Source organism: Panthera tigris, chromosome E1 (assembly GCF_018350195.1).
Source record: "Panthera tigris isolate Pti1 chromosome E1, P.tigris_Pti1_mat1.1, whole genome shotgun sequence".
In the NCBI taxonomy this organism is placed as follows: domain Eukaryota; kingdom Metazoa; phylum Chordata; class Mammalia; order Carnivora; family Felidae; genus Panthera; species Panthera tigris.
The window spans coordinates 34,991,989-35,017,934 of record NC_056673.1 but is presented as its reverse complement, the minus strand read 5'-3'; the positions used below and the strand labels follow the sequence as shown (position 1 = coordinate 35,017,934).

General features: G+C 58.9%; 2 protein-coding genes across 2 annotated transcripts; one reads left to right on the top strand and one right to left on the bottom strand.

The window, feature by feature from the left end:
- The first annotated feature begins 1,530 nt into the window (after positions 1-1,530).
- On the top strand, positions 1,531-15,031 carry XYLT2 (xylosyltransferase 2). Its single transcript, XM_042966565.1, has 11 exons — positions 1,531-1,721; positions 7,788-8,280; positions 8,515-8,690; positions 8,994-9,196; positions 9,624-9,704; positions 9,857-10,073; positions 10,174-10,350; positions 10,589-10,851; positions 11,114-11,309; positions 11,957-12,290; positions 13,815-15,031. Exons 1-11 carry the CDS (start codon positions 1,587-1,589, stop codon positions 14,135-14,137), a joined length of 2,598 nt encoding a protein of 865 aa, XP_042822499.1. The 5' UTR covers positions 1,531-1,586; the 3' UTR covers positions 14,138-15,031.
- A 5,919-nt stretch (positions 15,032-20,950) lies between these two features.
- On the bottom strand, positions 20,951-25,912 carry MRPL27 (mitochondrial ribosomal protein L27). The gene is made up of 4 exons (XM_042966978.1): positions 25,850-25,912; positions 23,615-23,746; positions 23,134-23,201; positions 20,951-21,350 (listed from the first exon to the last, which is right to left on the bottom strand). Exons 1-4 carry the CDS (start codon positions 25,887-25,889, stop codon positions 21,144-21,146), a joined length of 447 nt encoding a protein of 148 aa, XP_042822912.1. The 5' UTR covers positions 25,890-25,912; the 3' UTR covers positions 20,951-21,143.
- Positions 25,913-25,946: the final 34 nt, after the last annotated feature.

Sequence of the window (25,946 nt, the reverse complement as noted above, 5' to 3'; positions counted from 1 at the left end):
TTAAAATATATATATAGGGGCACCTGGGTGGCTCAGTGGGTTGAGCATCGGACTTCAGCTCAGGTCATAATCTCAGGGCTGGTGAGTTCCAGCCCCGCATCGGGCTCTGCGCTGACAGCTCGGAGCCTGGAGCCTGCTTTGGATTCTGTGTCTCCTTCTCTCTGCTTCTTCCCCTCTTGCACTCTGTCTCTCTCTCTCTCTCAAAAATAAATAAACGTTCAAATGTATATATATATATATATATATATATATATATATATATATATATGCATGCATATATTAACCATTTCTTTTTCCAGACCACTCTGTAGTGGATCTTAAAGTCTTTATTTTCAATCCTCCAATTTGGTTTTGCTCTTTTTATTGCTTCGTCCCCACAGTGTTTGGCATTGGCTGGGCATGCACTTTTCGGTGGGCACTGCTTTCCCTCCTCTTGGCCCTCTCTCTGTGGACATGCCAGGTTCAGGGGAGGGCTGTGGGTGTTTAGACCTTGTCTACACTGTGCTTGAACATGCCAGACTCTCAAAAACTGTTAGGGTCAGCTGGTTAAACAGCAAGTTGGGCTTCGCCTCCTCTTTCTTTTGAAACATTTCTTGAGCACTGCTAGGTGTCCAATGTCAAGCCAAGAATTCAAAGGTGAATGAGGCAGGATCCCAGAGAAATCACGACCCGCTATGTAGTTAGTGCTCAACTGCACAGTGTTGGGGAAGCACTTGGTGGGAGGGATGTCACTGATGGGGAGGCAGAAGGAGGCAGGCAACAGCTGCTAGCACTTGGCAAAGAGATCAGATATGCAAAGGTCTAATGGTTCTCCAGGTGTAACCCCAGACTAGCAGCATCGACATCACCCGGGAACTTGTTGAAAATTCTAAATCTCGGGGCCCCACTCCCGACCTACCAAAGCAGAAATTTTGGGGTGGGAACCTATCATGGTCCTCCAGGAGCATCCGATGAACCCTAGAATTTGAGAACCCCCGGCTCCAGTAGAGGCCTTAAGATCCTTAGGATGAAAAGAAGAGGCAAGAGGAAACGAGGCTCTGTGCAAAGCCTCGGGTGCCAGTCAAGGGGGTTAGACTTTGCCCCGTGGGCGCGGCCCTCCAGGGTTTCTAAGCAGGGGCCTGTGGCGTTTATACACTCTCTCAACTCGGCATTTCTGGGAGCTTTAGCATTCTCTGCGCGCCCAGGGCGGAGAGCTGATCAGCAGGGGGCTGAGTTGCCCCACCTCCCGCGACACCAGGCGGCGAGCAAGACAGAGGTCGGGCCGAAGGCCTCTCCGCAAGCCGGTTTGCCATCCTGGAGCAGGTGTGCGCCCACGGGGACCGGGCCACGGACGAAGACCGGGGAGGCACCACCAGGGAGGCGGACCCCGCACGGGCCGGGCCCGCGGCTCTGCGACCCCAGGCTCCGCCCCTGGCCTGCGGGGCGCGGCATTTCTGGCCCGTGGACCCCGCCCCCTGCCCCGCCCCGCCCCGGCGCGCGCCAGGCCCGCCTCCTATGGGGGGGCCCACCGGCTCCGTCCGCGCCCAGGCGCGCGCCCGCGGCCGGGTTGCAGGGCTGGGCGCGCGCCCCGCGTCCCGGGCAGGAAGATGGTGGCGAGCGCGCGGGTGCAGAAGCTGGTGCGGCGCTACAAGCTGGCGATCGCCACGGCGCTGGCCATCCTGCTGCTGCAGGGCCTGGTGGTGTGGAGCTTCAGCGGCCTGGAGGAAGACGAGCCGGGCGAGGTGCTCCGACGGCCGGGCGGGCAGGCGGGCAGGCCGGGCGCGGGGGCGCGCGGGGTCCTGGCGGGGCTGCGGGCGGCCCGGGCCAGGGAAGTGGGGCACCGGCCGCGTGCGTGCTGGCGCGGGCGGCCGCGGGGAGCAGGACATCAGACCCCTGGTGCCCCTTTCCCAGGAGGGCCCCAGGGACTGCGCGCGGAGGCGGTGCGTGACCCGGCGGCCCGGGCCTCGGGCGGGCAGGGGGCCGGGGCGGGAGGAGCGGGTATCGGTGGGGTGGTCTCCGTCCCGGGGAGCTATGAAGGTCAGGCGCGGGGAGCAGGACCGGGAGGCGGGGCCGGGCCCGAGCCTGCTCGGAGGTGGGGAGCCCCAGGCCAAACTTTCTGAAGTTGGGAGGGGGCGGGGGTGTGCGTGTCGTAGGCGGAGGAGCGGGGCCGAGGGACCCCGGGCATCGGCGCCCAGCTGCGCCTGACGGGCTGCCGCCAATGGGGAGGTGGAGCCCTGGGCTGGAACTCAGTACAGCAACTGAGGGAACAGGGAGTGACCCCGAGGAAGAGAACTGGGAGTGTGTCCCCCAGGTGTGGTTTTCTTAGCCTGGGGTCTGAAGAAAAGTCGTGGGTCTTCAGGAGGAGATGGTCGGGAGAAGTGAGCCGGTGAGTGGCCTCAGGACATTAGGGAATGGGGGTGGGGGGAGTCAGGGGGGCCTCTAGCCCTTAGGGAATGGGGACGGCGTCAGCTGGTTCAGCAGAGACTCAGGCCCGGGAGCAGGGACAAGCCTGTCCAGCTCAGTACCCAGGTCCCTGCCTTGAGGGTGTCACTCACTCGTGGCTGGGTCCAGCTGGAGGCCCATACACGTCCCCTCCCAGGGTGTTCAGGAAGGGTCCAGTGGGGTCTGAGGCCACTCTAGAGGGTCCAAACCCTGGTCCTAAGCTGTGGACCAGAGGACAAGGCTTCCCTGCCCCTACCCCCACCCCGTCGGTTCTGGTGCCTCTAGGGCTCTGAGTCAGACACTCTGCTTGGCATCTCCTCTTGGGCCTCTCCACCTGGCAGTCAGAAGGCCAAGAGAGGCTCCATGTTCACTTCCCCTTACGGCATCTCAGTGGTCAGGAAGGCCTGGTATGGAGACTGGGAGAAGGGCTGCCCTTGCCTTTCTGGGGAGAACCAAGAGGCTGGGAGGGTGAAGGAGCTGGAACAGAGTCAGGTGAGACCACAACTCCAAGAGGAGCAGAGGGGGGTGGGTGGGGGGGAGGGGGGAGGCTGGCTCTGTGACACCCAAAGGGAGTGAGCTTGTTCTGTGTGGACCCATAAGTAGGAGGAAGACGAAGAGTGTTTGGGGGTCAGTGTGAGGAGACTGGGCAGATGAGATGTTCCCAGGCGCCCTAGGCTGCTGAGGCAGTTAGGGAACCCTCTGATCCTGGAGTCTGTGAGTAGACGCCAGTGACCACTGTGGGGAGGGCTGTGGCACAGCATCGGAAGCTTCTCAGAAACAAATGGCCCTGAGCTGCGTGGCTCCGTGAGTCTCCCAATGGGCTAAGAGATTGTCCAGGCCTCAAATCCCGGCTGCCCTGCCCATAGCCTGGGGCGGAGAACTGGCGAGTAGAGCAGTTGGGGTCCCACCACCCCACCTCCTTCTCCCAGGTTCCTGGTAGAAGCTGACAGGGCTGGACTGGACTGGAACAGAAACGATGCCCGATGACCTAAACGTTGGGCGGTCCAGGCAGCCGTTGGTGCTTGGACCCCTTCAGCGGCCACCTCGCTAGAGCTCAAGGCTTTCCAGGCAGCCTAGCATAGAGCTTAGGAAGGTGGGTGCTGAAGTTGTACCGCCCCAGCTCCTCCACGTCCTGTGTGTGTTTCCAGCCTTGCTGCTAAGTGGCAGGGAGACCCCGGGCCAATCACCTAACCTCTTTCCGTGTCCTCATCAGTGCTCCCTCTCGGGAGGGGGTAATAATAGCCCCTCTCTCATTGGGTGATTATGAAGACTGAAAATGAAAATGAAAATGATAACCTGGGAAGAACTTGCAGGAGTTCCTGGCACAAGCTAAGCCGTCAGGAAGTAACTCTTGCTATTATCTCAGTGCTACACACTGGGAATAGGGATTCATTAGCCAGCCAGCCATTCAGTCAGTCAGTCAACAAACACTTGTTCACTCCTCCTTAGTAGCAGCAGGTGCTGTGCTAATACTGGGGCTACAAAAATAAACAAAGCAGGGGCGCCTGGGTGGCTCAGTCGCTTAAGCATCCGACTTCAGCTCAAGTCATGATCTCACGGTTCGTGAGTTCGAGCCCTGCGTCAGGCTCTGTGCTGACAGCTCAGAGCCTAGAGCCTGCTTCAGATTCTGTTTCTCCCTTTCCCTCTGCCCTTCCCCACTCTCTCTCTCTCTCTCTCTCTCTCTCTCTCTCTCTCTCTCTCTCAAAAATAAATAAAACATTAAAAAAATTTAAAAAAGAAAGAAAGAAAGGAGACAAGGCCTGGGCCCTGAAGGGCAGACAGAGTGCAGGGAGAGACTGACAGCAGAAAGGCAACTCAGTGTCAAAGGGGTTGGTGGAGCTTGGTGAGGGAAGGCTTTGGCAGGAAGTGGTATGTGAGCTCAAGAAGCCAGTCATCCGAGTTTGGGCAGAGGCCCTGAGGAGAATGGGCTTAGCTGGGTGCCTTCGAGGAATGGGAAGAAGGGTGTGGCCTGCTCCCTGGAGGAAGGTTCAAGAGTTAGTCTGGGGCACATCCTAGAGACCCTTAGGGAGGGCTCGGGGTTTTGCTGTAAGTGAAGTGGGAAGGTATCGGAGGGGTTTCAGCGGCGTTGGGGTCAGATGGTGCCTTTCAGACGCACACTCTGTCCATCTGTGGAGGGGCTAGAATGCAGACCAAGGCTGACCATTACCATCCAAAGAGCCACTTTACGGCTTTAAAAGCTTTCACAAACATGGTCTCACCACTTAACTTTAAACACCGTCTGAGAAGTCTGAAGGTGGTAGGATGTGGGGTAAGCCATTCTGCGTTGTCTGCCTCCCAGGCTCAGAGAAGGATTCCAAGCAGGACTGCAGGGCCAGGAAATGGCAGAGGACTTTGAATGCCTCCTCAGTGGGGAGGAGGCACCTTGGAGGCCAGAATGCATCCAGGTCAGAGGGCGAGTCCCTCCCCCTCAGTAATCAGAGGGGACCCTGACCTCCGGGCTACTGAGGATCGTCCCTTTGGGGGCACAAGTAGGGGCCCCGCTGATGCCCCCATGAACGCTGGTGGGAGGGAGCAGAGGTGGGGGCTGGCTGCCCAGCAGGGGCCCCCTCCCGGTCCTCACTGCTGCCTCTAGGGCCCCCAGCTTCCTCTGGGATTGACCTTCTCAGGGTCAGCCAGCTCCCTGCTGCAGTGCAGGGCACCAGCCCGCCCATCTCCTCCCACATCCCGTCCCCCACCGCAGCCAGCCTGGCCGTGTGCCCCGTGCCCTGCCCTCTTGACCAACTTCCTGCCTCGCTGGTGCTGGCTTCCACCCCGAGAGCCCACAGCTGCTCTGCCGTCTCTGTCCACCTGACTTCTGCCCACCGTGCCGCCAGGCCACCCATCACCGGGTCGACATACACTCAGCGCCACGGAGCTGCTTTCTCCTTTCCTGGGGGCTGCCCAGGCCAGGGCGCCCTCCCCACCCTACCCGTCGCTCTTGTAGCGTCTCCTCAGACGGGGACAGACGCCCGGAGCTCTCATGGGGCACCTCTCAAGAGATCAGAGGGCCGGCTGGGTGCCGTGCACGGAGAGTGCGGGCGCCTGGGTGGAGGAGCGGGGCGCGGACCCTGCCATGCGAGGTGCCTGCCGTGTTTTGACAGGGGAGGGGAGAAAGGGCCTAGGGAGGGGAGGGGCAGGGAACACTCACTCAACCCAGCGTCCAAAATGTCTGAGCGCCTTTGCGCCTCTCCTGACTTCCTCCAGTGATAGTAACAGCGGTAATAATAAGGATGTCAGGAGCTACTGAACGCTGAGCCTGTCTCAAGAACTTTATATTCATTCATTCCTCCATTCGACAAATATTTTGGGAGTGTCTGCCTTTGCCAGACATGCTTCTGGGCGCTGGAAGGCACTGGTTGAGGAAACAGCGAAAGCCCTGTCCTCGTGGAGGTTGCGTTCCTATGAGCGGAGAGACACGGGAAAACACAATATGGATACATTATAGGATAAGAGGAGGAAGTAAGTGCTGTGGGGAAGGTAAAGTGGAGGCTGAGGGAGAGCTGGAGTTGAAATGCAGCGGTCAGGATGGGCCTTGCTGAGAAGATGCCATCTGAGCAAAGAATTGAAGGGGGCAAGGCATGAGCTATGGAGACATCTGTGGAGGGGGGAGGCATTCCAGGCACAGGGGACAGTGTGTGGCCAGTGGCGTGGAGGGACAGCGGGAAGGCCACTGTGGTCGGAGGAGAGTGGGCGTGAAGAGAGGTTAGTAGGAGATGAGGTCAGAGGGGGAGGGTGGTGGGAGGGACAGCCAGACCGCAGCTCTTGTGGCCTCTGTGGGCTCCTGGAGGGGCTTTGGGGTTTCACGCTCGGTGGGGAGGCCAGGGGTGGTTTGGGGCAGGGGGTTGGCGAGACGGGGCTTGTTTTAACAGGAACACTGGCTACTACTGCGATGGGAACAGACCATCGGGAAACCAGAGTAGGAGCAGGGGGACCAGGGACACCGGCCAGGGAGGCCGTGGAAACCCCGGGAGGGCACCCGGCGGCTGAGTGGGGAGGGTGCTGTGGACCAGCAGGTGATGCTGCTGAAAGGCCAGGCCAGAAAAGGCCTGTGGCCTGTGCGGTACTGCTGGGGGCTGGGGGGACCCACAGAGGGGTCACAAGGGAGCAGCGGAGGGCCGGTGGAGACGGCTCCTTCCAGCACACTCTCTTGTGCTCTATCTCACTTACGCTCACACCTCCCTCCCCCCTTTAGAGCTGAGGGACCTGCTCAGAGGAGGTAGGTGGTCAGGGGGACAGTCACACAGTGCCTCCTGCTCTTCCCACGTCTCAGCCGCCAGACAGCAGCCAGGTGTCCTGCTCCACCAGACGCTGGGAGGTGGGGCTGGTGTGACAGTCTCTCACCTGGGAGCTCTGCCTGCCGGAGGAACCTGACCCTCGGGGGCAAATGGGGTGTTTGCACGAGGGGGCTTGGAGCTGGATCACGAAGGATGGGTGGGATGGGGTGCAGGGATGGGGGGGTGGAGGAGGGGACAGAGGGAGCTGGGAAGAGAGTGCCGGTCTGAGAAGAGGCAGGGGAGCCAGGAAGCAGGGTGAGGTGGCCGGGACAGATTTCCCTCCGGGAGAGAACCCACCGAGAGGAGCGGTGAGGGGCCGGCCTCCAGCTGCGGGCGCCTTGAGGCTCGGCCTCAGCCCTCCGGCCAGTGACGGCATGGGGCAGTGGTCCACGCCATTCGCATTAGCTGGCCACGGCTCCCTCCGAGCTGCGCCGTTGCCTGAAGCCCTTCCTTCTGCCCCCCTCCTAACACCGGAGTCAGGCCTGCTCGGTGGTCTGACGGCTTTGCCGGCCCAGCCCCGGCTCCCGCCCCCGCATCACCCACGGGTCTTACCCCCCAGGGAAAGTCACATACTCTGACTCCCTCTTGGTCTCTGCCTCCCAGAGAGCCCAACGAATACGGTGTCTCCCCCCCCCGCCCCCCACCAGGCACGGTCCATTCACTCGCACGGCCTCCACACTCCCACGTGGAAACGCTGTAGTTGACGGGATGCTTTCTTCCTGTCTCTTCCGAGCCAGGCCTGGGTGCGACCCTGGCGTCCTCGGCCGGGCCCGCCCACCCTTCTTTTGTGACATACGCGGACATCGTATTTGCTGGGAAAGAGGGTGGTATTTGATGCCCAAGCACAGGGGGGACGCACAGGTGCCCTGTGGTCTGGGCATGTGGGGACAGGGGTGCAGTGGTGCCGTGGAGGTAGGATGGCACTTCTTCGGCCAGCTGGTTGGAGAAGCCCCTCGGCGGACATTGTTGCTCGTGCAGAGTCCTCCCGTGAGGAGCACTCACTGGGTGCAGGGTGGCAGGGGCCAGCAGGGAGCTAAGGGAGCAGGAGGAGGGTGACCGTCCCTGTGACCTGTGTTTGCCTGTCTCTTACAGAAAGGAAGGCAGAGAAAGCCGCGGCCGCTGGACCCCAGCGAGGGCTCCAAGGACACAGACAGTTCAGCTGGGCGGCGGGGCAGCGCGGGCAGAAGACATGGGCGCTGGCGGGGTCGCGCTGAGAGCCCCGGCATGCCCGTGGCCAAGGTGGTACGGGCCGTGACCAGCCGGCACAGAGCCAACCGCCGGGTCCCGCCAGCCCCACCCCCGGAGGCCCCAGGCCGCCAGAACCTCAGTGGGGCAGCAGCCGGGGAGGCGCTGGTCGGGGCAGCTGGCTTCCCGCCACACGGAGACACGGGGAGCGTGGAGGGCGCCTCCCAGCCCACGGACAACGGCTTCACCCCCAAGTGTGAGATTGTGGGCAAGGACGCGCTGTCTGCCCTGGCCCGGGCCAGCTCCAAGCAGTGCCAGCAGGAGATCGCCAACGTGGTGTGCCTGCACCAGGCTGGGAGCCTCATGCCCAAGGCTGTGCCCCGGCACTGCCAGCTGGCTGGTAAGAGTACGAGACAGGCACGGGCGCAGGGGTGGCAGGGTCTTCACCTCATTTCTCAGAGGAAGAAGGCTCAGAGGGGCTCACCTCCCTGGCTAAGCCGGTGACAACCTGTGCTGAGTGGCAGAGGCAGCGCTGGGACCAGGGAGCGTCGGGCGGGCGGTCCCTCTTCCCATCTCGCCCCCGCCCCGTGGCCTGGGGAGGGGCCTCACTGATGCCCCTGGTCTCTCCTCTCAGGGAAGATGAGCCCCGGGATCCAGTGGGACGAAGTCCGGGCCCAGCAGCCCGTGGACGGCCCCCCGGTCCGAATCGCCTACATGCTGGTGGTTCACGGCCGTGCCATCCGCCAGCTAAAGCGTCTCCTCAAGGCTGTCTACCATGAGCAGCATTTCTTTTACATCCACGTAGACAAGGTACTGTTGGGGGGGGGGGGCAGGGGGTAACCACACAGGCATCTGAGCGAGCGGCACCAAGACCCAGAAGGTCACAGATGGACAGGGTCTCTGATCTGCTCAGGTGGCCCGGAGAGAGGCGAGCAGGCCTAGAACATGGGGAATGGCCAGCACAAGGCGACATAGCCAGTTAGGAGCTGAGTCCTGCCCGGTGCTCTCTCCATTCCACGTCACTTGTCCCCAGGGGTGGGGCGGGATGGAGTGGGGGAGGCTGTGATACCGGGGGTCCCCTATGGCTACTGAGTCTTGCCCACCTGCCCCCAGCGTTCCAACTACCTGCACCGCGAGGTGGTAGAGCTGGCCCGGCGATACGATAATGTGCGGGTGACGCCCTGGCGCATGGTCACCATTTGGGGCGGGGCCAGCCTGCTGAGGATGTATCTGCGCAGCATGCGGGACCTGCTGGAGGTGCCCGGCTGGGCCTGGGACTTCTTCATCAACCTCAGTGCCACCGACTACCCGACCAGGTGCGGGGCAGTGCTCTGAATCCCGCAGAGCAGAGGGCGGCCCTTGGGGGTGCTTGGGGTGGGAGGGGCCTGATAGACTCCTTCCCTTTCCCCCACCCCCCCACACCCAGCCTCATTCCGGTCCCTGGACCACAGCCATGTGTTCGGAGAGGGGCTGGTGAAAGGTGATGTCAGGACTGAGAGTGACAAGGGACCAGGGAGCAGGCAGAGGCCCGGACCTGGGTGCTAGCTGAGAGGGCAAGGGGCGGAGGGAGGCTGTGGGTGCCCCCACCCCGGAGCATCATCCGGGGGCAGGGCCAGTGGCTAGGATAGCTCTCCATGAGGCAGGCAGGGGTGGGGAGGGAAGGCAGAGGGTGCTGAGGGGGCTGTGCCCCGGGCCTGAGCCAGGCCCCCTACCCACACCACCCACACCCCTTCCCTTCTCTAGGACAAACGAGGAGCTGGTGGCTTTCCTGTCTAAGAACCGGGACAAGAACTTCCTCAAGTCACATGGCCGGGACAACTCCAGGTGAGGGGGCGGGGCGGCAGGGGGGGGTGCCCGGCCAGGGGGCTCGTCAGAGCCCCTCCCACACACGGCCGGTTTGCAAAGCCTGCAAACCAACCACAGACTGAGGCCCACTGGTCCCAAGGTGCCCGAGCGAGCTCGTCTGCCACCCGCAGGTTCATCAAGAAACAGGGCCTAGACCGGCTCTTCCATGAATGTGACTCGCACATGTGGCGCCTGGGCGAGCGGCAGATCCCGGCGGGCATCGTGGTGGATGGTGGCTCCGACTGGTTCGTGCTGACGCGCGGCTTTGTGGAGTACGTGGTATACACGGACGACCCGCTGGTGGCCCAGTTGCGCCAGTTCTACACCTACACGCTACTCCCTGCGGAGGTGGGTGGCCCAGGTCCCCGGCGAGGCCAGGGAGGCTGCGTGACGGGGTGCCCGAGGCTCACCCTCCACCCTGCCCTGCCCACCCCCCCCCCCCCCACAGTCCTTCTTCCACACGGTGCTGGAGAACAGCCCAGCCTGCGAGAGCCTCGTGGACAACAACCTGCGGGTCACCAACTGGAACCGCAGGCTGGGCTGCAAGTGCCAGTACAAGCACATCGTGGACTGGTGCGGCTGCTCCCCCAACGACTTCAAGCCACAGGACTTCCTCCGGCTGCAGGTGCTTCCCCGTGGCCCCTGCCCCAGCCTCTCTGCGCGCTTCCCAGGGTCGGAAGGGATTCAGGGTGAGCCCACCCGAGCATCTGGGGGGGGCCTCCCCTGGAGCAGCGCCTGGGGCTCCAGGGGGCTTCCCGCGGCAGCAGGAAGGGCCCCAAGAGGCCGGGGAGGGCCCCCACTCCAGCCACGCCATCTGAAGGGGCCTCCGGACCCCTTCACCCTCCTTACCTCTCCCGCTGCAGCAAGTCTCCAGACCCACCTTCTTTGCCCGGAAGTTTGAGTCGACTGTGAACCAGGAGGTACTGGAAATCCTGGACTTCCACCTGTATGGCAGCTACCCCCCGGGCACGCCGGCCCTCAAGGCCTACTGGGAGAACACGTACGACGCGGCCGACGGCCCCAGTGGGCTCAGCGATGTGATGCTCACCGCTTACAACGCCTTTGTCCGCCTCAGCCTGCGCCATGCTGCCGCCGCTGCACCCCTGCTGGCCACCCCCCTCTGCAGGTGAGGCCTCCTTTTGACATAGCTCAGGTCCTCAGGGTGCCCCGTGGGGAGGTCAGTCAGAAAGCGACAGCCCCCGCCCCAGGGAGCCCCCAGTCTGAGGCAGGGAGAAAGGCAAGAGCCAGGCGTGCAGGTGCTGGGGGCGTGAGATTTGGGGCGAAGGAAGCGCCTGGGGACGGGACTCCCCAGAGCCCCCTCCCTGGGACTCCAGGCCAGTCGGGTGTGCTGATGGCATCTCCCTTTCTCCCTGCTGGAACCTTCTTAGGTTTGAGCCCAGGGGCTTGCCGTCCAGCGTGCACCTGTATTTCTATGACGACCATTTCCAGGGCTACCTGGTGACGCAGCCGGTGCAACCCTCAGCCCAGGGGCCGGCAGAGACGCTTGAGATGTGGCTGATGCCCCAGGGGTCGCTGAAGCTGTTGGGGCGCAGTGACCAGGCCAGCCGGCTCCAGAGTTTGGAGGTGGGACAGGTCCTCCCCCTTGCTTTCTCCCGACCCCCAGCAAGACTCAGGGTAGTGGGAAGAGAGGGACAGACCTCAAGGGAGGGAGAAGGACTGGGCTGGGCCTCTCAGGACTGAGTCCATGGGCTCTTTCCCCGTGATGGAACCCTGGTGATGCCCTGCGCTCATGCCTGTGTCTCCCCCGCATGCGCACACTGAGAAGCACCTCCCCACTTGGGGTGCGCCGAGGACGTGCAGTGAGCAGGGAGGGGACCGTAGCTGCTCTACGACACGAGCCCAGGCTTCAGAAACTACAGTGATTTTCTTCTGGAGGGACTTTGATATTCCGTTAGACGTTTGAGTGTCCTCTTGCTCTTAGAGGCCTTGGCTTTGTGTGGAGATGGTCTCTGGGCAGGACCTCAAACTTCATCTCTGCCTTACCGCCCCCACCACTGCAGAGCAAGCCAGGACAGGAGTGTAGAACAAATCCGAGAGCTGAGAAAGATACTGAGGAAATCCTAGTCCAAGCCCTTCGTTTTGCAAATGGGGAAACTGAGGCCCAGAAAGATACAGTGCCTGGCCTAAGGTCACACAGAGAGTTAGAGGCAGCATCAGAGTAGAGAGGACTTGCTCCCTAGGCTCCTGCCCAGCTGCCTCCCTCCCTACAGGTCGGCACCGAGTGGGACCCCAAGGAGCGTCTTTTCCGGAACTTTGGGGGGTTGCTGGGGCCGCTGGACGAGCCTGTGGCCATGCAGCGCTGGGCCCGGGGCCCCAACCTCACGGCCACCGTGGTGTGGATTGACCCCACCTACGTGGTGGCCACATCTTACGACATCGCGGTAGACGCGGACACCGAGGTCACGCAGTACAAGCCCCCACTGAGCCGGCCCCTGCGGCCAGGGGCCTGGACTGTTCGACTGCTTCAATTCTGGGAACCCCTGGGCGAGACCCGCTTCCTCGTGCTGCCCTTGACCTTCAACCGCAAACTACCTCTCAGGAAAGGTAAGGATCTAGGCCCAGAAGCCGGATAGAATAGGATTTGCCTGGCAGGTGACCCCGAAAAGCTGACCATCAGAGCTGACCCTCGAGTAGGGAAAGAGGCAGGGTTGGGGCCCTGATGGTCTGGCCCTCAGTGTCCCCGCACTGAGGTAGGGTAGAGAGGCAAGCTTTGGAGTCAGGCAGACTTGGCTGTGAGGTGTAGCTGACACTTTACTTGGTCCTTTATCCTTGGCGAATTATTTGGCCTCCTGAGCCCCAGTCTTACTACGTGTAAGGTAGGAGTGGTACAACTATTGGAGACCTCCTGGGTGTGTGCAACACAAGTCCCCTCAAACTAGCTCAAGTACAAAGGGAAAATTGTTGGAAGAATGCAGGGCGGTCCCCCAGAACCCAGGAAACGTCTCGGGTTTCACCGGGAACCGGAGGTGCTTTGTCTGTCTCTGTGGGGCCATCTTGTCCCTCATCCTGTCCCGTCTGTGTGGCAGCCTCAGGCTCTGGCTTCTCAGTACATGATACGTGGCCTCTCAGCGCAGCAGAAACTAACCAGGGCCTCTTGGGGCCCCCGCTCCTCATTCTTGGGACAGCAGATCCGATTGGCCCTCAGTCCGTTGTGTGGCTGGGTGGGCAGGGTCACGTGGCCCACCCCCACTTGGCTGAGGCTAAGCGAGCAGGCTCTGAACACAGGCAGAGACTGCAGGTTCCCTCGAGAGGGGCCTAGTACAGCCACCGCTCGGGAGATGTGAGGGACGAGTATGTGGGTGAAAATAGCCCGTATCCAGTAGGTGAGCAGGTGCTCAATGGGTAGGTAGAGGTTCCCTTCCTCCGGCTACATCTTATCACAGAGAAAGTGGGTCAGAGCAGGGGTAATCTAGAGAAGGAAGGGTGGGGGGCGCTGTGGCAGATCCAGAGCAGACAAGCCGCACCCCTGCTCTCCTGGGACTCCCAGCCTGATGCAGGAGATGGGGACAGATGGAGGCCGCTGTTGGAGCTGAGCCTTGATGGACTGGAATTTCATAGACAGAGAAGGGCTGTCCTAAGCTGAGGTGTCTGGTGCACAAGGGGAACAGAGAGTCGCAGGAGTAGGATGTAAGGAGCGGTGGGAAGGGAGGCTGGACAAGCGAGCTGGGCCCCAGAGCTGAGGGCCTGAGTGGGGGGCCGTTCATGGCTCTGGGAGCCACTGGAGGTGGTTGAGAAGGGGCACAGGGGACACAGACCAGACCACTACAGGAACGTCACCTTATCATCCGTCGTGCCTTGAACCCACCGTTCTACTTAATCCCCAAGTCGGGGATTCAGAGATGACCGCCGTGATTTTTTCAAACTAACAGTTTTACAGGCACAGAAGGTTCGGCAGATGAGCCCGAGGTCATAGGTCACTCAGCCGTACGTGACTCAGTGGTAGAGTTGGGACAGAAGTGGGGGTGCCCAGACCTGAATCTCAAGAGTCTGGCCTTCGTGGCCTCAGTTGGGCGGGGCATGCTTACCACCTATTCTGTGTCCCCCCCCCCCCCCCCCCCCCGCCACCAGATGACGCCAGCTGGCTGCACGCCGGGCCACCTCACAACGAGTATATGGAGCAGAGTTTCCAGGGCCTCAGCGGCATCCTGAACCTGCCTCAGCCAGAGCCCGCAGAGGAGGCCGCCCGCCGGCACGCGGAGCTCACGGGCCCGGCACTCGAGGCCTGGACAGATGGGGAGCTGAGCGGCTTCTGGTCTGTGGCCGGACTGTGTGCCATGGGCCCCTCCACCTGCCCCTCCCTGGAGCTCTGCAGACTGACCAGCTGGAGTTCTGTTTTCCCCGACCCCAAATCAGAGCTGGGGCCCGTCAAAGCAGACGGGCGACTCAGGTAGCAGGGCCCCAGCCAGCACCTCCGGATGACCCCGGGGGAAATTGCACCTTACAGACAGCGGAGGGATGTCCCCTCCCTACAGGCAAGAACCAGAGGCCCAGGCAGCACACCCACGCCAGCCATCACGAACCCGCGCGGGCGGCAGCGAAGGTGGGCATCATACTTCCTGCTAATGGTTTTGCTGGGGACCAGAGGTTGGCAGGAGTGTGGGGAGAAGGGCTTCAGCTTCCACGCCCCACTCTTCCTCACTTTTCCTTCTAGGTTTCTTGGGTTTTTTTGTGTGTGTTTTTGTTTTTGTTTTTGTTTTTAACGGGTGGTAGGGGGAGGAACTGGAAACGAAATTGTGCAATAGGGCTCAGGGCAGCTCCAGGAAGTGGGCCATGGCTCTGGGGAGCAGGGGCCTGACGAGCCCATCTGTTGTTGTTCTGGAGGAGGCTGGGCCTGCCTCACTCTCCAGGGCGTCGTCTCCCAGCCGGGGCCTGTGGTGCTCGTGGCTGAGGCTCTACAGGGGTGCAAGTGCCATGCCAGGCTCTGAGGCCCGGAGAACAGGTGATTCGGGGGAGTGCTGCAGAGCTGGACTCTAGCGGGACAGCCTCTCCTCTTGTAGCCAGGGGACCGTGGAAGAAGGGGTGGGGCTGGTTCCAGGGCTTTCCAGCATGTCCTGCCCCTTGATGGGCAACACAGGGCACCAGGGCCTGCTGAGACCAATGCAAAGTCTCCCAGGTACCCAGAACTGCAAGCAGGGCCTGGGCTCCTGCCCGGGAGGGCAAGCCCTCACAAGCAGTGTGGGAAGAAGGCTCTGTCAGGGCTCTCAGAAGAACCTAGAACAGCATTGTGCCTGACGCTCAGTGTGAAGTCTGAAATATGCAACAGAAGAAATATATCTCTATCTCTCTAAGTCGAGCCTCTGTGTTTTTCCTCCTGGGTGTCGGGAAGCCATCACTGTCGGGCCTTGGAAACGTCTTCGCTGGTATATCTTGGCAGCCGTGAGAAGGTGGAGGTCCCATTTGCCTAGAGTGGGAACAGTTTAAGAATCCAAGAGCCAGAAGGGATACAAGAACCCATCTGAAGCAGCTCCCTCTTTTTCTGGGGGCTAAGCAGGCCCAGAGAGGCTTGGGAGACTTGCACATTGCCACCCAGTAGGGCGGCACAAAAGCCAGTTCAGTTCTCATGGGTCCTGACCCAGCGCTTCCCTGCAGATGCTGGCTTCTTTGCCGTTGGCATAATGAGGGCCCATCCCACAAGCCCTCCTCACTCTCCTGCCCAGCTCTGAGTTATGGAGCATCCTTGAGAATGGAGGCAGCCCCAGCCACGCCTGATCGTTACTGTTGGAGCTTTAGGGGCAAGAGCCACGGCCCTAAGACCTGGGAGGGCCAGGCTGGAAAGGTCTGTCCAGCCTCCCTCCTCTGCCCAAGGCTTTTCTCCCTCCAACTCTCCCTCCGTTGTCAGCAAGGGCTCCGTATCAGCCCCTCACACCTTACTTAATGCAGGCGCGAGGGTTTCTCAGACCTTTAAAACCGTCCTAACATCACGCCTGGGGACAAAGGGCTCATTTCCTGCCTAGGCGGCCTCACGCCCAGTTTTCCTAGTTGCCAGAAGAGGGCACCCCTGCCTGCCAGGAACAGCCCTGGGGTTGTGCTTGCAGTCCGCGTGCTGACCCTGCAGGTGGCGTCCTGTGGCATCCTCCCAACCTGTGAGGCAGGAACTTTTATTACCAGCATGTAGCATGTAGCACATTAGGAAACTGGAATGACAAGCCCACAGCTATCAGGTGGTGGCAGCAAGCCTCACAGACGCCTGCCTCCTGCCTCCGAACCACTCACTACACCCTGCTGCTGTCCTTAGGGCGGCGAACCAGGAAGGAGCCCATAGTAGGATCTCCCAGGAAATAGTGCTCGGGTTAGGGGCTAGGATGACTTTCTTTCCGGCTGCTTTTTTTGTGAACATCTGAAACTCCCCTCCGATTCTCTAGAATTTTTTTTTTTTTCTTTTCACATCGACTCTCCGGTCGATAAAAAGAAAAATTGCTAACTGGGCCCAGCCTGTTACGCACAGGCAGTAAGGGTCAGAACATGAGACTCTGCTGGCTGAGGACTTGCCGTCCAGCGGGCAGGTTTCACCCGGGCCGTGCTGCTGTTAGGCTTAGTGCAACAGTTTCCAAAGTCTTGTCTCTTTAACTTGGGGAGGCGTGAGCGCCATCTCGGCCCCTGCCACACTCACCCCATCACACCAGGCCCTCTGTTACTTATTACTCCGGACTGTCCCTGGGTGTGGGCGTTCTGAGTTTGCACTTTTAGCCTAGTGGCCTGGCATCCTGACTGAGGGTTCAGAGTTCATTGGTGTGAGGAGGGAACCCAGGGAAAGTATGGGCCCAAAGCTCCCCCAGGAGATTGTTTATTTTGAGAGAGAGCGCGAGAGACTGTGCCTGTGCGCACAGGCGGGGGAAGGTCAGAGAGAAGGAGAGACAGAATCCCAAGCAGGCTCCACACCTTCAGAGCAGAGACCGATGCAGAGACCAATGCGGGGCTCAAACTCATGAACGCTAAGATCCTGACCTGAGCAGTCGCCCCTCCCCCAGGAGACTCTAACTCCACCCGCACTGCTCTGGCGGGCCTGCTTTGGCCTCCTGAGCTGGAAGCATTGCAGGACCTGGGCTGGTTCAGAAGGCAGCTCTCCTCTCCTGTCCTCTCTGCTGTGCAAACCACTGAGGCAAGAGCGAGTGCAGCTTCTCCGCCGTGTTCCTCACCTCCATCTGTCTGTAGGGTGAGCTCAACCTGGAGGCTTGGGCTTTTTGAGGCTTCTTTGAAATTCTCTCCTGGTGGGGCCCCTGGGGTCAAGATCAGGATTCAGGGCAGGCAGGATGTGGACGGGGTGGGGGTGGGGGTCTTCTGGGGCAGGCTGGACCCCTAGGCTGCTAGGATAATTCCTTTGGAAGGAGGGGGGAGATCCCTCGCAGAGAGGCTTTTGTATTTTGTGGCCCATGCCCGGTTTCCAGAGCAACCGTGGACGCCTCGGTTCCCTTAGAGGCAGGAGCAGAGACCAGAGGACAGCCAGTTGGCATCCGGAGCCCAGTTACCTGGGCCAATGGGAAGTGGTGGGCCAGAGTTCCTGCGAGGCGATCTGGAACGGAGGAGTACAGAGGTCTGGGCCAGTTGGAGCTCCCCTGGCTGGCCATGGGGTGTAGAAGAAGCTGAGCCCATTCCTGCCAAAACCCCTTCTGAAGGTTGTAGAGGGGGACTTGGTGGCTGCCAGGTCCACAGAGGGGAGCGCCCTCTGTGGGACAGGAGGTCCTGGCACCGTACTGGCAGGACCAGCAGGGGCAGACCTGCTCACAGATACCCTGCCTCGAATGCAGTTGCTCCTCTGGGCCAGAGTTCCCGGGCTGGGGGTGGCCTGGTGACAGAGCAGTCCTGTGGCCCTGCCGACTGTCTTCAAGGTGGCTCAAGGCCGACGCCCTGTCTTGGCACCCCTCTGCCACTGCTGTTCTGCATGCAGAGACCACCATGGGCACTAGCCTCCTTCCTCGTCCTAGTTGTGGCCACTGGTGAGTACCTACTACTGTCCTGAGTCCCAGGGTTGGATCAGATGTACCCTTGACCCCTCACCGTAGGCCAGAAGCCCAGCCTCTTCATCTATAGGGTCACCTAGGGCAAGCCACTTGGGAAGAATGCTGCGTATGGCTAGTCCCTTCCCTGCCGAGTTCTGAGATGCCACAGTCTGCCATAGTGGAGAAGGGGCTGGGCACTGGGGTCAGAGTTCAGGCTCTGGAGTCCTCCCCTTTCCCTTCAGACTCACAGCTTCTAAGGGTGCCACAAGTTCCTTCTCCTCAAGTTTGTCCCTCTCTAAACTCCTTACACACATCACTTCTCCGAACTGAAGAAAGAGACGGGATAAAGCTACATCGCTCTCCTAAATAAATCTCTGCCCGCAGGGGGTTGATGCGGCAGCAAAAAGGGAGCTGCCCGCACCCCAGTCTCCCCTGCCTGTCAAGCTGATGTCAGACTGGCCAGCTCAACCCTACTAAACTTCTGGAGCGGGATTCCAATGTGAGGAGGTGAGGTGGGCCTGTGCGTGCCAGGTCCAGGCTGGACCCTTGACCTGTGCCCCTGGGGACGGGGGGAGAGGTAGCGTTATAGACTCTGCACTCCCAGCCTGGGTTCCCTTGGGGCCAGAGCATCAGCATGGAAAAGGTTAATAACGTTGTCAGCATCCTGCCTGGTTATTGTTAACTGGGACCCAGTGCTGGGAGCTGCTGGTGAGGACAATGGTCTCATCCCAGCTCTACAAGCAACTGGAGGCCCACCCTCTCCCTAGTTCCCAGGGGAAAGCCCAGAGCGCTGCCTTCACTGGAGAGAGGTGGTGACTACAGTCAGGCCGCTCCCCAGGGACAGGACAGGATACCGTATGGGAGCCTAGGTACAGAGAGCAAAAGGAATTGTCTGACCTGCAACCTCCCCAGGGCAGGAGGAGGAGGCTTTCTCTGACTCTCACAAGTCATCAGAGCCGGCTGCCAGACCATGTGAGAATGAGCTAGTGGTCAGAGAGGACTGGGATCTCTACACCGGGTGCATCTCCGAAATGCAGAGGATTGAGCTCTGTGCCTTGGCCTGGAGACAACTAGAGGGGAAAGAGCCATAGGGACAGAAGGGGTTGGGCTCTGCTCTCTTGCTTGCTGACCCCAAATCCTGAATTTACTCAGTCATCCTTCATGCTCCCCAGGACGGCCACCCTCCCTGCTTCCATACCACGGGACACCCTAGCGAAGTCCAGGCAGTGGGAAGCTGCTGAGATTCCCAGGGGACACACGTGAGGGAGGATCCTTGGGGCTGTCACCCGGGAGTCAGCAAGGAGATGTTGCGGGGGGTGGGGGGGGGGCGAGGGAGGGAAAGGGAAGGGAGGCTGAAGTCAGGCCAGGGGCTTAGGGTGGCTAGGGATGGGATGATGCCTAGAGACTTCTGGGAGCGTAGGCCGAGTGGTACCCCAATCTCAGATTCACCCTGGGGAAGAAGGTCTGGATGGAAGCTAAAGGGTCATGTGTGCCTGCCTGCCCCCCTTCAGCTTTTCTTGGTCACAGGGCTATTCTGTGCGTGGCTTCCCAGCAGCTACCAGCTGCCCCTGTGGCAGCTGGCTCGCCTGCCCAGCTATGAGAGTATTAGAGAGAAGACCCAGCAGCAGCAGGTTCACCAGCTGATTGCACGGCGCTTCGGGATCTGGGCCTGCAGAGAGGCGAATGTTCGGCATTCCTAACCTTGGGCACCTTGGACAACTGAGCTTTAGTTCATATTACTCTGATACATAATGCCCAGTTAGAGCCCAGGATGAGGAAGGGGTCGCTGGTGGAGAGCCCCAGGCTTTGAGAGGAGGCCCCACTTCACCTCTTCAGGTGGAGGGAAGGATGGCAGAACCCAGCCCGGGGGGGGGGGGGGGTCTGCCCTGGGATTCAGAACAGGCTCCTGCGGAAGGGATTCTGTGCAGCCAACAGCTCCACGACTCAGCTTGTCTCCAGGAAGGAACATTGCTAGGGGAGAGGAGACACAGAAAGCTGAAGCCAAAAGAAAGGACGTGTGTACAGGCGGGCGGAGAGGCCGGTGTGTCAGGGAATGGCTAAAGCCTTTACTTTCCTATCCCTCAGCTGTCACCAAGCTGAGGAGGCGAGGCTCTCAGGTCACTGCCCGCACCACGACCGAACTGCGGCTCTGCTCATCCACCCCATGAAGCGACACCTGCTCTGCTCAGGGAAACACCACTGTTTCCCTGTGTAGGAGGTGTAGGAGGAACACCCTCTTCCATCCTGCCCCTTTCTGCTTTTCCAGAGGACTGGCAGGGACGGTGCTGAGCCTACAGAGACACCTCCAGCCATCTCCCCCAGCTGGGCCTTGGTACGTGACCCCCACAAGAAGGAAGCCAAAGTGAACCTCAACAAACCCTAGGCCACCTCTGCCAAGGATCTGCAGGAGGTGGAGAATCTGGGGTCGTGTCCTGAGAAAATAAGGTGACAAGTTCAAGGCAGACCTTCTTAGGTCGGGAGGCTTCTGTGCCCCGGTCCCTGAAGCTCCTGCCTGCAGGGCTGAGAGTCCTTGGAAGGAAGCCACTGGACTCTACAGGCCCTGCTGGGGCTGCAGCTCAAACTGCCCACCCCCAACAGCTGAGACTCTTCCTGGCCTTGCCACTCGAAGCCAAGCGTCTAAGGTCTTGGGCTGGACTGACAGTGAAGGCCCCAGCCCAGTCCAGGCCCAGATTGAGTTCCTAAAGCCAGATCCTTTGCTGTTTATGGTTTGTGATAGATCAAGAACCAGAAAACGATGTGAGGTGGGCGTGTCTTTCCCCAGGAGATGGAAGGCAGCCCATTTGTCACCCATTCTGCCTCATCACTGAAAGGACCTGGGTATTCCAGGGTAGATGGGGACTTTCTACGCTGGACCCACAGAGTCAGACAGGGGTTGGCCATGTGGCCACTCCTGGGGCTGCAGCCCCAGCTCCCTCCAAATATGGCTCCAGGAGAGGACATGACCATGTTGCTTCCTTTACAGCCCCTCCCCCACACCCCCACTCCCCCCAGGATCCGGCCTGGGATGGGTTCCTGGGGGAGAAGGAGCAGTAACACCCTCAAGCACAAGCTCTCCTCCTCCTTCCCCTCGGGGAGATGGCTCTAAAGCAATCCCTTCTCAAACACACTCCCCTCTTCTCTTTTCCTCACTCTGGCAGGCCGCTTCTCTGCTTTCAGGGTGCTCCATGGTGCACACTACAGAACGTGGGTAAGGGCCAAAAAACCAGTAAGCAGCGCCATCCAGGTTTATCCCCACACAGCACAGACTCATGACTCCAGCACACTTTATTTCTGGCCCCAGGTCAGGTCCCCCAAGAGCCAGTCACTTCAGAGTCTTCTGCAATCACCACCAAACAGACGTCCTCAGCAGACCTTGTCGTGCCAACCCTTGACTTCTGCCGCTGCCATCCTCTCCTGTCACCTGGGCTCCAGTCTCTGTCCGGCGGCCTCGACCAGGAGTTCAAAGCATAGCCACCAGTTTGAAGGTGCCCTCAGGCTTGGTAGGAACCACATGGACAAAAGTCTTATAGAGCACAGCACCCTTGGGCAGCCTGGTGACCAGGTCCACAGCCTCCGCGTTGCTGGGACTGGGCACATAGACCTCCTTAGTGTAGCGGACTATCCCCTCCTCCAGGGCATAGAGGTACTTCTTCTTCCCCAGCCCCACCTGCAACACAAAGACCCAGTCAGCTGGACCGACGGCCAGGTGGTCCATCCCAGGGCTTCAGAACAAACTTCTCGTAAGGATTCAGGCCCTGGGCCCAAACGGGAGATCAGAAAGCTCTATCCTGGGTTCCCTTTCCTACTGCTTGGCACTTCCTTGACTTCTACTTCTTTACCGACCCTGGGACAGAAGGGGGAAAACAAAAACTCCGACAGCCAATCCACGGGGTTGCTCCGTCCCCGAAGGCTGGTATCTGGACCCGTGTCTGTGCAGCTGGCTAGAAGCCACACCAGACAAATCCCCGAACCCCAGGCCCGGGGAAACTGCCCCTAATCACTGCCCCTGGGAGCTTGCCTCGCCTAAAGTGAAAAAGCACTGGAGTTGTCAGAGTAAACACACGTTTGCCATATTTTCATCCAAACAGTGATCTCTAAAGTTCAGGCTTTACGGGAAGGACGGAGCAAGGCCATATCTATGGCAACACGTACACTAACAAAACAGCAGTACCAATGGTATCCGCTGATATGTGCATCAACTCGGTTAACCCTCACCTGCCGGGGCAGCTGTTTATTTCTAGCTGTTCTTTGGGCGAAGACTATGAGCAGAGAATAAACTAAATAAACTACGAGTTGCATACACGGTTTGTAAACTGTATGTATTTCGGCATTTTTCTTTAAGAGCTTGAGATTGGCAACACGGTACTCAGTATTTCTCTGATTAAAGGAATGAGCCCTGGAGCGAGAGTGCCTGGTTCAAATCCCAGCACGACTACCTACTATCGTGTGACCCAGACGAGCTGTGTTACTTCACTGTGTCTGGGTTTTCTCATCTGCAAAACGGGGGTGATGTTAACTGCTTTATGGGGTCAACTCGAGGAATTAAATGAGTTCATCATTAAGAGCTCAGAATACTGCCTAGCTCAAAACACGTTAGCTTTTGTTATTGTCGCTGTTATTACTTTGGCAAGTCCCAAGAGTTAACACAGCCACACAGCCAATGTCTCAAGTTCTAAAAGACAAAGCTACTGCAAGGACAATCAATTCACATACAAATTAGCATTTCTGACGTAAGTATTGGCTACTATCAGTCTTTCGGCGCCTCCTAAAATTGCCAAAAAAGGGGCAGTAGGGGAAACGGATTCCAAAGGAAACCAAACCAACATTTAAGATAACGTGAAGAGTCTCATACCGATCTGCGTTGACAAAGATCTTTCCTACGTCAGAAAGTAATCCCAGCTTGCTGAAGCTGAAATCCCTTCCTGCTGTAGACCTGATTTCTTGCATGTCCGCTGTATTTATTAAATCCAAACTATCTTTTTCAGCCATCTATTAACTTCGTGCAAAAGAGCGGTTAGAAAGAAAGAAAAAGGAATACACTGGAATTAGCTTCCCCAGATTCAAAAAATATCTCAAATCACTAAGCGTCTCCTCCTCTAACAGGTGGGGGTTAGAAAGGAGACCCGAGAGAACCAGGCTGCTGCTACACAAGGCAAGGCACAGTGACCGGGAGTCAGGCATCCCTGGCATGAACCTCAGCTCTGTCACGTGGACCCCTCCACTCTCTAAGTCTCTGGCATCTTACCTGGACAATGGAGGTGCCATCTACCGCATCACAGGGATGGGCTAAGGGTGAAACGAGATAATGCAGGCCCAGCAAGCAAAATGATGATTGGCATTTGATAAGTACCCAATAAACGCAACTGTCTTGTTATTTACTATCATGCTTAGGAGCACAGAGAGGTGGTCCTGGGAAAGAAAAAAGGGGAAAGGGCCACGGAGCAACTCACATGGGCGCCCGGGTGCCAACGGAAGTGGCGCTGAGTCGCAAGGATGTTGCCGGCATGAACGTAGTGATCTAAAAGAGAAGTCCACAAGCACACTGACTCTGGGCCCCAGTGCTGGGGCAGCACAGCTAACTGCTGGGAAAACACACCGGCCCTCGCTTTCCTGGACCAAGTGCCGCACGCTGACCTCTAAGCCTGACCCTGGACAAAGTCAATTTCTTCATGCAGCAGCAGCCCCGGGTCTCCCTCTGCCAGTTTTCTCTCTCCAGTCACGTGGCCCAGGTTCACAGCTATCTGCTCTTCCTCAGGACCCCCTCCCCGCCCCAGGTCTTCTCTGCATCTGGAATCTGGGATCAAGTGCTCTGGCGAGCTAAGTGCAGAGCAGAGGACCAGGAGTGTGCGTGGTTTTCCTGTTCTGCAAAGGAATGCTGGGGACAGCATGGGAGGGGGCAGGTGGGAAGTGGAAGCCAAGGCACACCCTCACCCTCCATTTTCTTGAGGCCAAAGCGTTTGCCTGGTGACTTTCCACCCAGGTTTTTGGAGCTGCCGCCTGTCTTCTTGGATGCATGTCTCACGGCAAGAGACGCAGTCTGAGGGGGGCCCAGCAGGGTTGTAACTGCAGACAGAACAGAAAAGTTGTTCAGAGAGGCTCCCAATCACTCCTCCTCTGCCTCAATGGGCCATCTGCTAAGCTGAGAGGTGACAGGGGGGGCAGTGGCAGGGGAGGGGAGGAAGATATGTGAGCAGAAATGCCACTTGACTGTGTTGGTTTTCAGGGAGTGTCTGCAAGTCCTTGGCCTTCTCCCACGGCAGGGGACAAGTCGTTCCTTGTATTGTCCAGGGTGTATGCACTCATGCGAAGAGTGTGTGTGGCCAGGGGAGGTGGTGGGTAGTGAAATATTCACGGAAGATAAATAAACACCATGTGCCCTGGGTCCTGACACATTCAGTCCTGTTGAGGAGAGACAAACACCACAGAAAGGTAAGCCATCAAGAGGACACCACAGAGCTGCTGGCTTCAGCCTCACTCACCACATGTCGTCAAAGCTCCAGGCACTGTGGAGGGGCCAGACCACAGGGCCCAGCAACAGGACACCCAGACAGAGGGTCCTGCTATGGCCTCACCCACCACTTTCTCAGCCATCCACCCATCTACTGCACACCAGATACGTGTAAACAAAAAAGGGCAGCTTCTCTGAGGGTGGCTCCCACAGGCTCCCAGCCATTTCAGAAGGCTAGATTCTCTTGGGCAAGCCTATCCAGCACAGGTCCTAGCCAAGACTGACACCCTGCCCTTGACAACCTGACCTCCCCATACGCATTCCGAAATGCTCAACGGCATTTACTTTTGCAAAAGGAAGTGAACTAAAATTCACACTAACCAAGCTAGAAGCCCCTTGCTATATGACAAGCACAGGGCTGGCAGTCCTTGCTCTCAGGTCTCCGGACACAGCCAGGGCTATGCCAGAGTCTTTAGAGAAGTCTTGTGAGTCCCCGGAGCCTTCAAGTTCAGTGTTCCTGAAACCAGGTTTCTGAAGTTTTAACGAGCACAGAGAGTAGCTGGGGCAAAGGACCAGATATAAATACTCAGAAAGACATGTTATAATACCCAGCATCGGGATCTATCTACCTTTAAACCTATTTGTTTATTCATCCTCTTATTAAGCTGAAGAATGGGGCTTTTGTTTTACCTACATTTTCTCTTTCCTAAATCTTTGCCTTTCAGCCTACTCCCCATCCTTCACCTCAAAGTAAATGATGCGACTACCTATGCAGTTGCTCAGGAAGAAATCAAGACCTTGCAGATCGCTTCCCTTGGCTCATCTCACATATCCAGCTCACCAGCAAACTCTGGGCTCTATCTCCCAAACAGATCTTAAAAACCACCCACCATTTCCCTCCAAGTTCACTGACACTAGCATCTTGGGGAAATCCTCTCTCATCAAGGCTCCCATTTCAGCTTCCCATCTGGTTTCCTCATTTCCACTCTTAACCCTCTTTAAATTCACTTAAGAGCAGCTGTTTGCTTCTCAAAATGTAACACTGGCGTGAGTCACTCTCCTGCCCCTCATTCTCTGCCAGGGCTAGGCCTCCTATCGTGCTTTGGGTCTTAACTTAGATGTCACCTCCTGAAAGGCCTTCCCTAATCACCAACCCCCCGCGCCCAGAAAAGACACCCCCCCACACACGTATTTTTGCTTTCCTTAACAGCACGTGTCACAATTTAAAACCATTTTGTGTACGTGTTTATTATGTATTGGCTTCTCCACTAGAAAGAACCGGTCCGGGGGACAGAGACTGTCTTCATCTTCTCTGCTGAGATCCCCAACACCGAACCACAGTCTAGCACAGAGACCGAGCGGGTTATTTGGGGGAGGGGGGGGGGGGACCAATGTACAGTATTTATAGATGAAGGGATCCAAATACACCAGGGAGTGGAAGCGAGGTGCCCAAGTCACCAAGCGCCAGGGAAGCTGTACTGGCGCGCCCGGCAAAGAAAGAACACGTGCTCCCCCAACCCATCCACCACCCACTGCCGGCCGCCCGAGACGTGTCACGTGACCGGTGACAGCCGCCCCTCGAAGCTCGTGGGCCCTCCCACACGCCCGACTCCGCGCCCAGTGTCCTCCGCAGAGAACGGCCTCCACCCCCAGGCTCCCTGCAGGGTCCCCGCTCCGCCGGCACCCCTCGCCCCGCAACAGCCGCGGCGTCCCGTTACCGGCCGCCCGCGTCCTCAGCGCCAGCGCCGCCGACGCCATATTTGCCGTACATTCGCTTCCGGTCTCAGAGACCTGCTTCCGCTACCGGGCGATCTA

Excerpts from the sequence above, each read along its gene's own strand:
- XYLT2 (XM_042966565.1), top strand. The coding sequence starts at position 1,587 with ATGGTGGCGAGCGCGCGGGTGCAGAAGCTGGTGCGGCGCTACAAGCTG. Across the intron at positions 1,722-7,787 it reads AGGAAGACGAGCCGGGCGAG|AAAGGAAGGCAGAGAAAGCC; the intron begins GTGCTCCGACGG and ends TGTCTCTTACAG. Across the intron at positions 9,197-9,623 it reads GCCACCGACTACCCGACCAG|GACAAACGAGGAGCTGGTGG; the intron begins GTGCGGGGCAGT and ends TCCCTTCTCTAG.
- MRPL27 (XM_042966978.1), bottom strand. The coding sequence starts at position 25,889 with ATGGCGTCGGCGGCGCTGGCGCTGAGGACGCGGGCGGCCG. Across the intron at positions 23,202-23,614 it reads TGGCCTCAAGAAAATGGAGG|ATCACTACGTTCATGCCGGC; the intron begins GTGAGGGTGTGC and ends CTTCTCTTTTAG. Across the intron at positions 21,351-23,133 it reads GTTGGCACCCGGGCGCCCAT|GTGGGGCTGGGGAAGAAGAA; the intron begins GTGAGTTGCTCC and ends TTTGTGTTGCAG.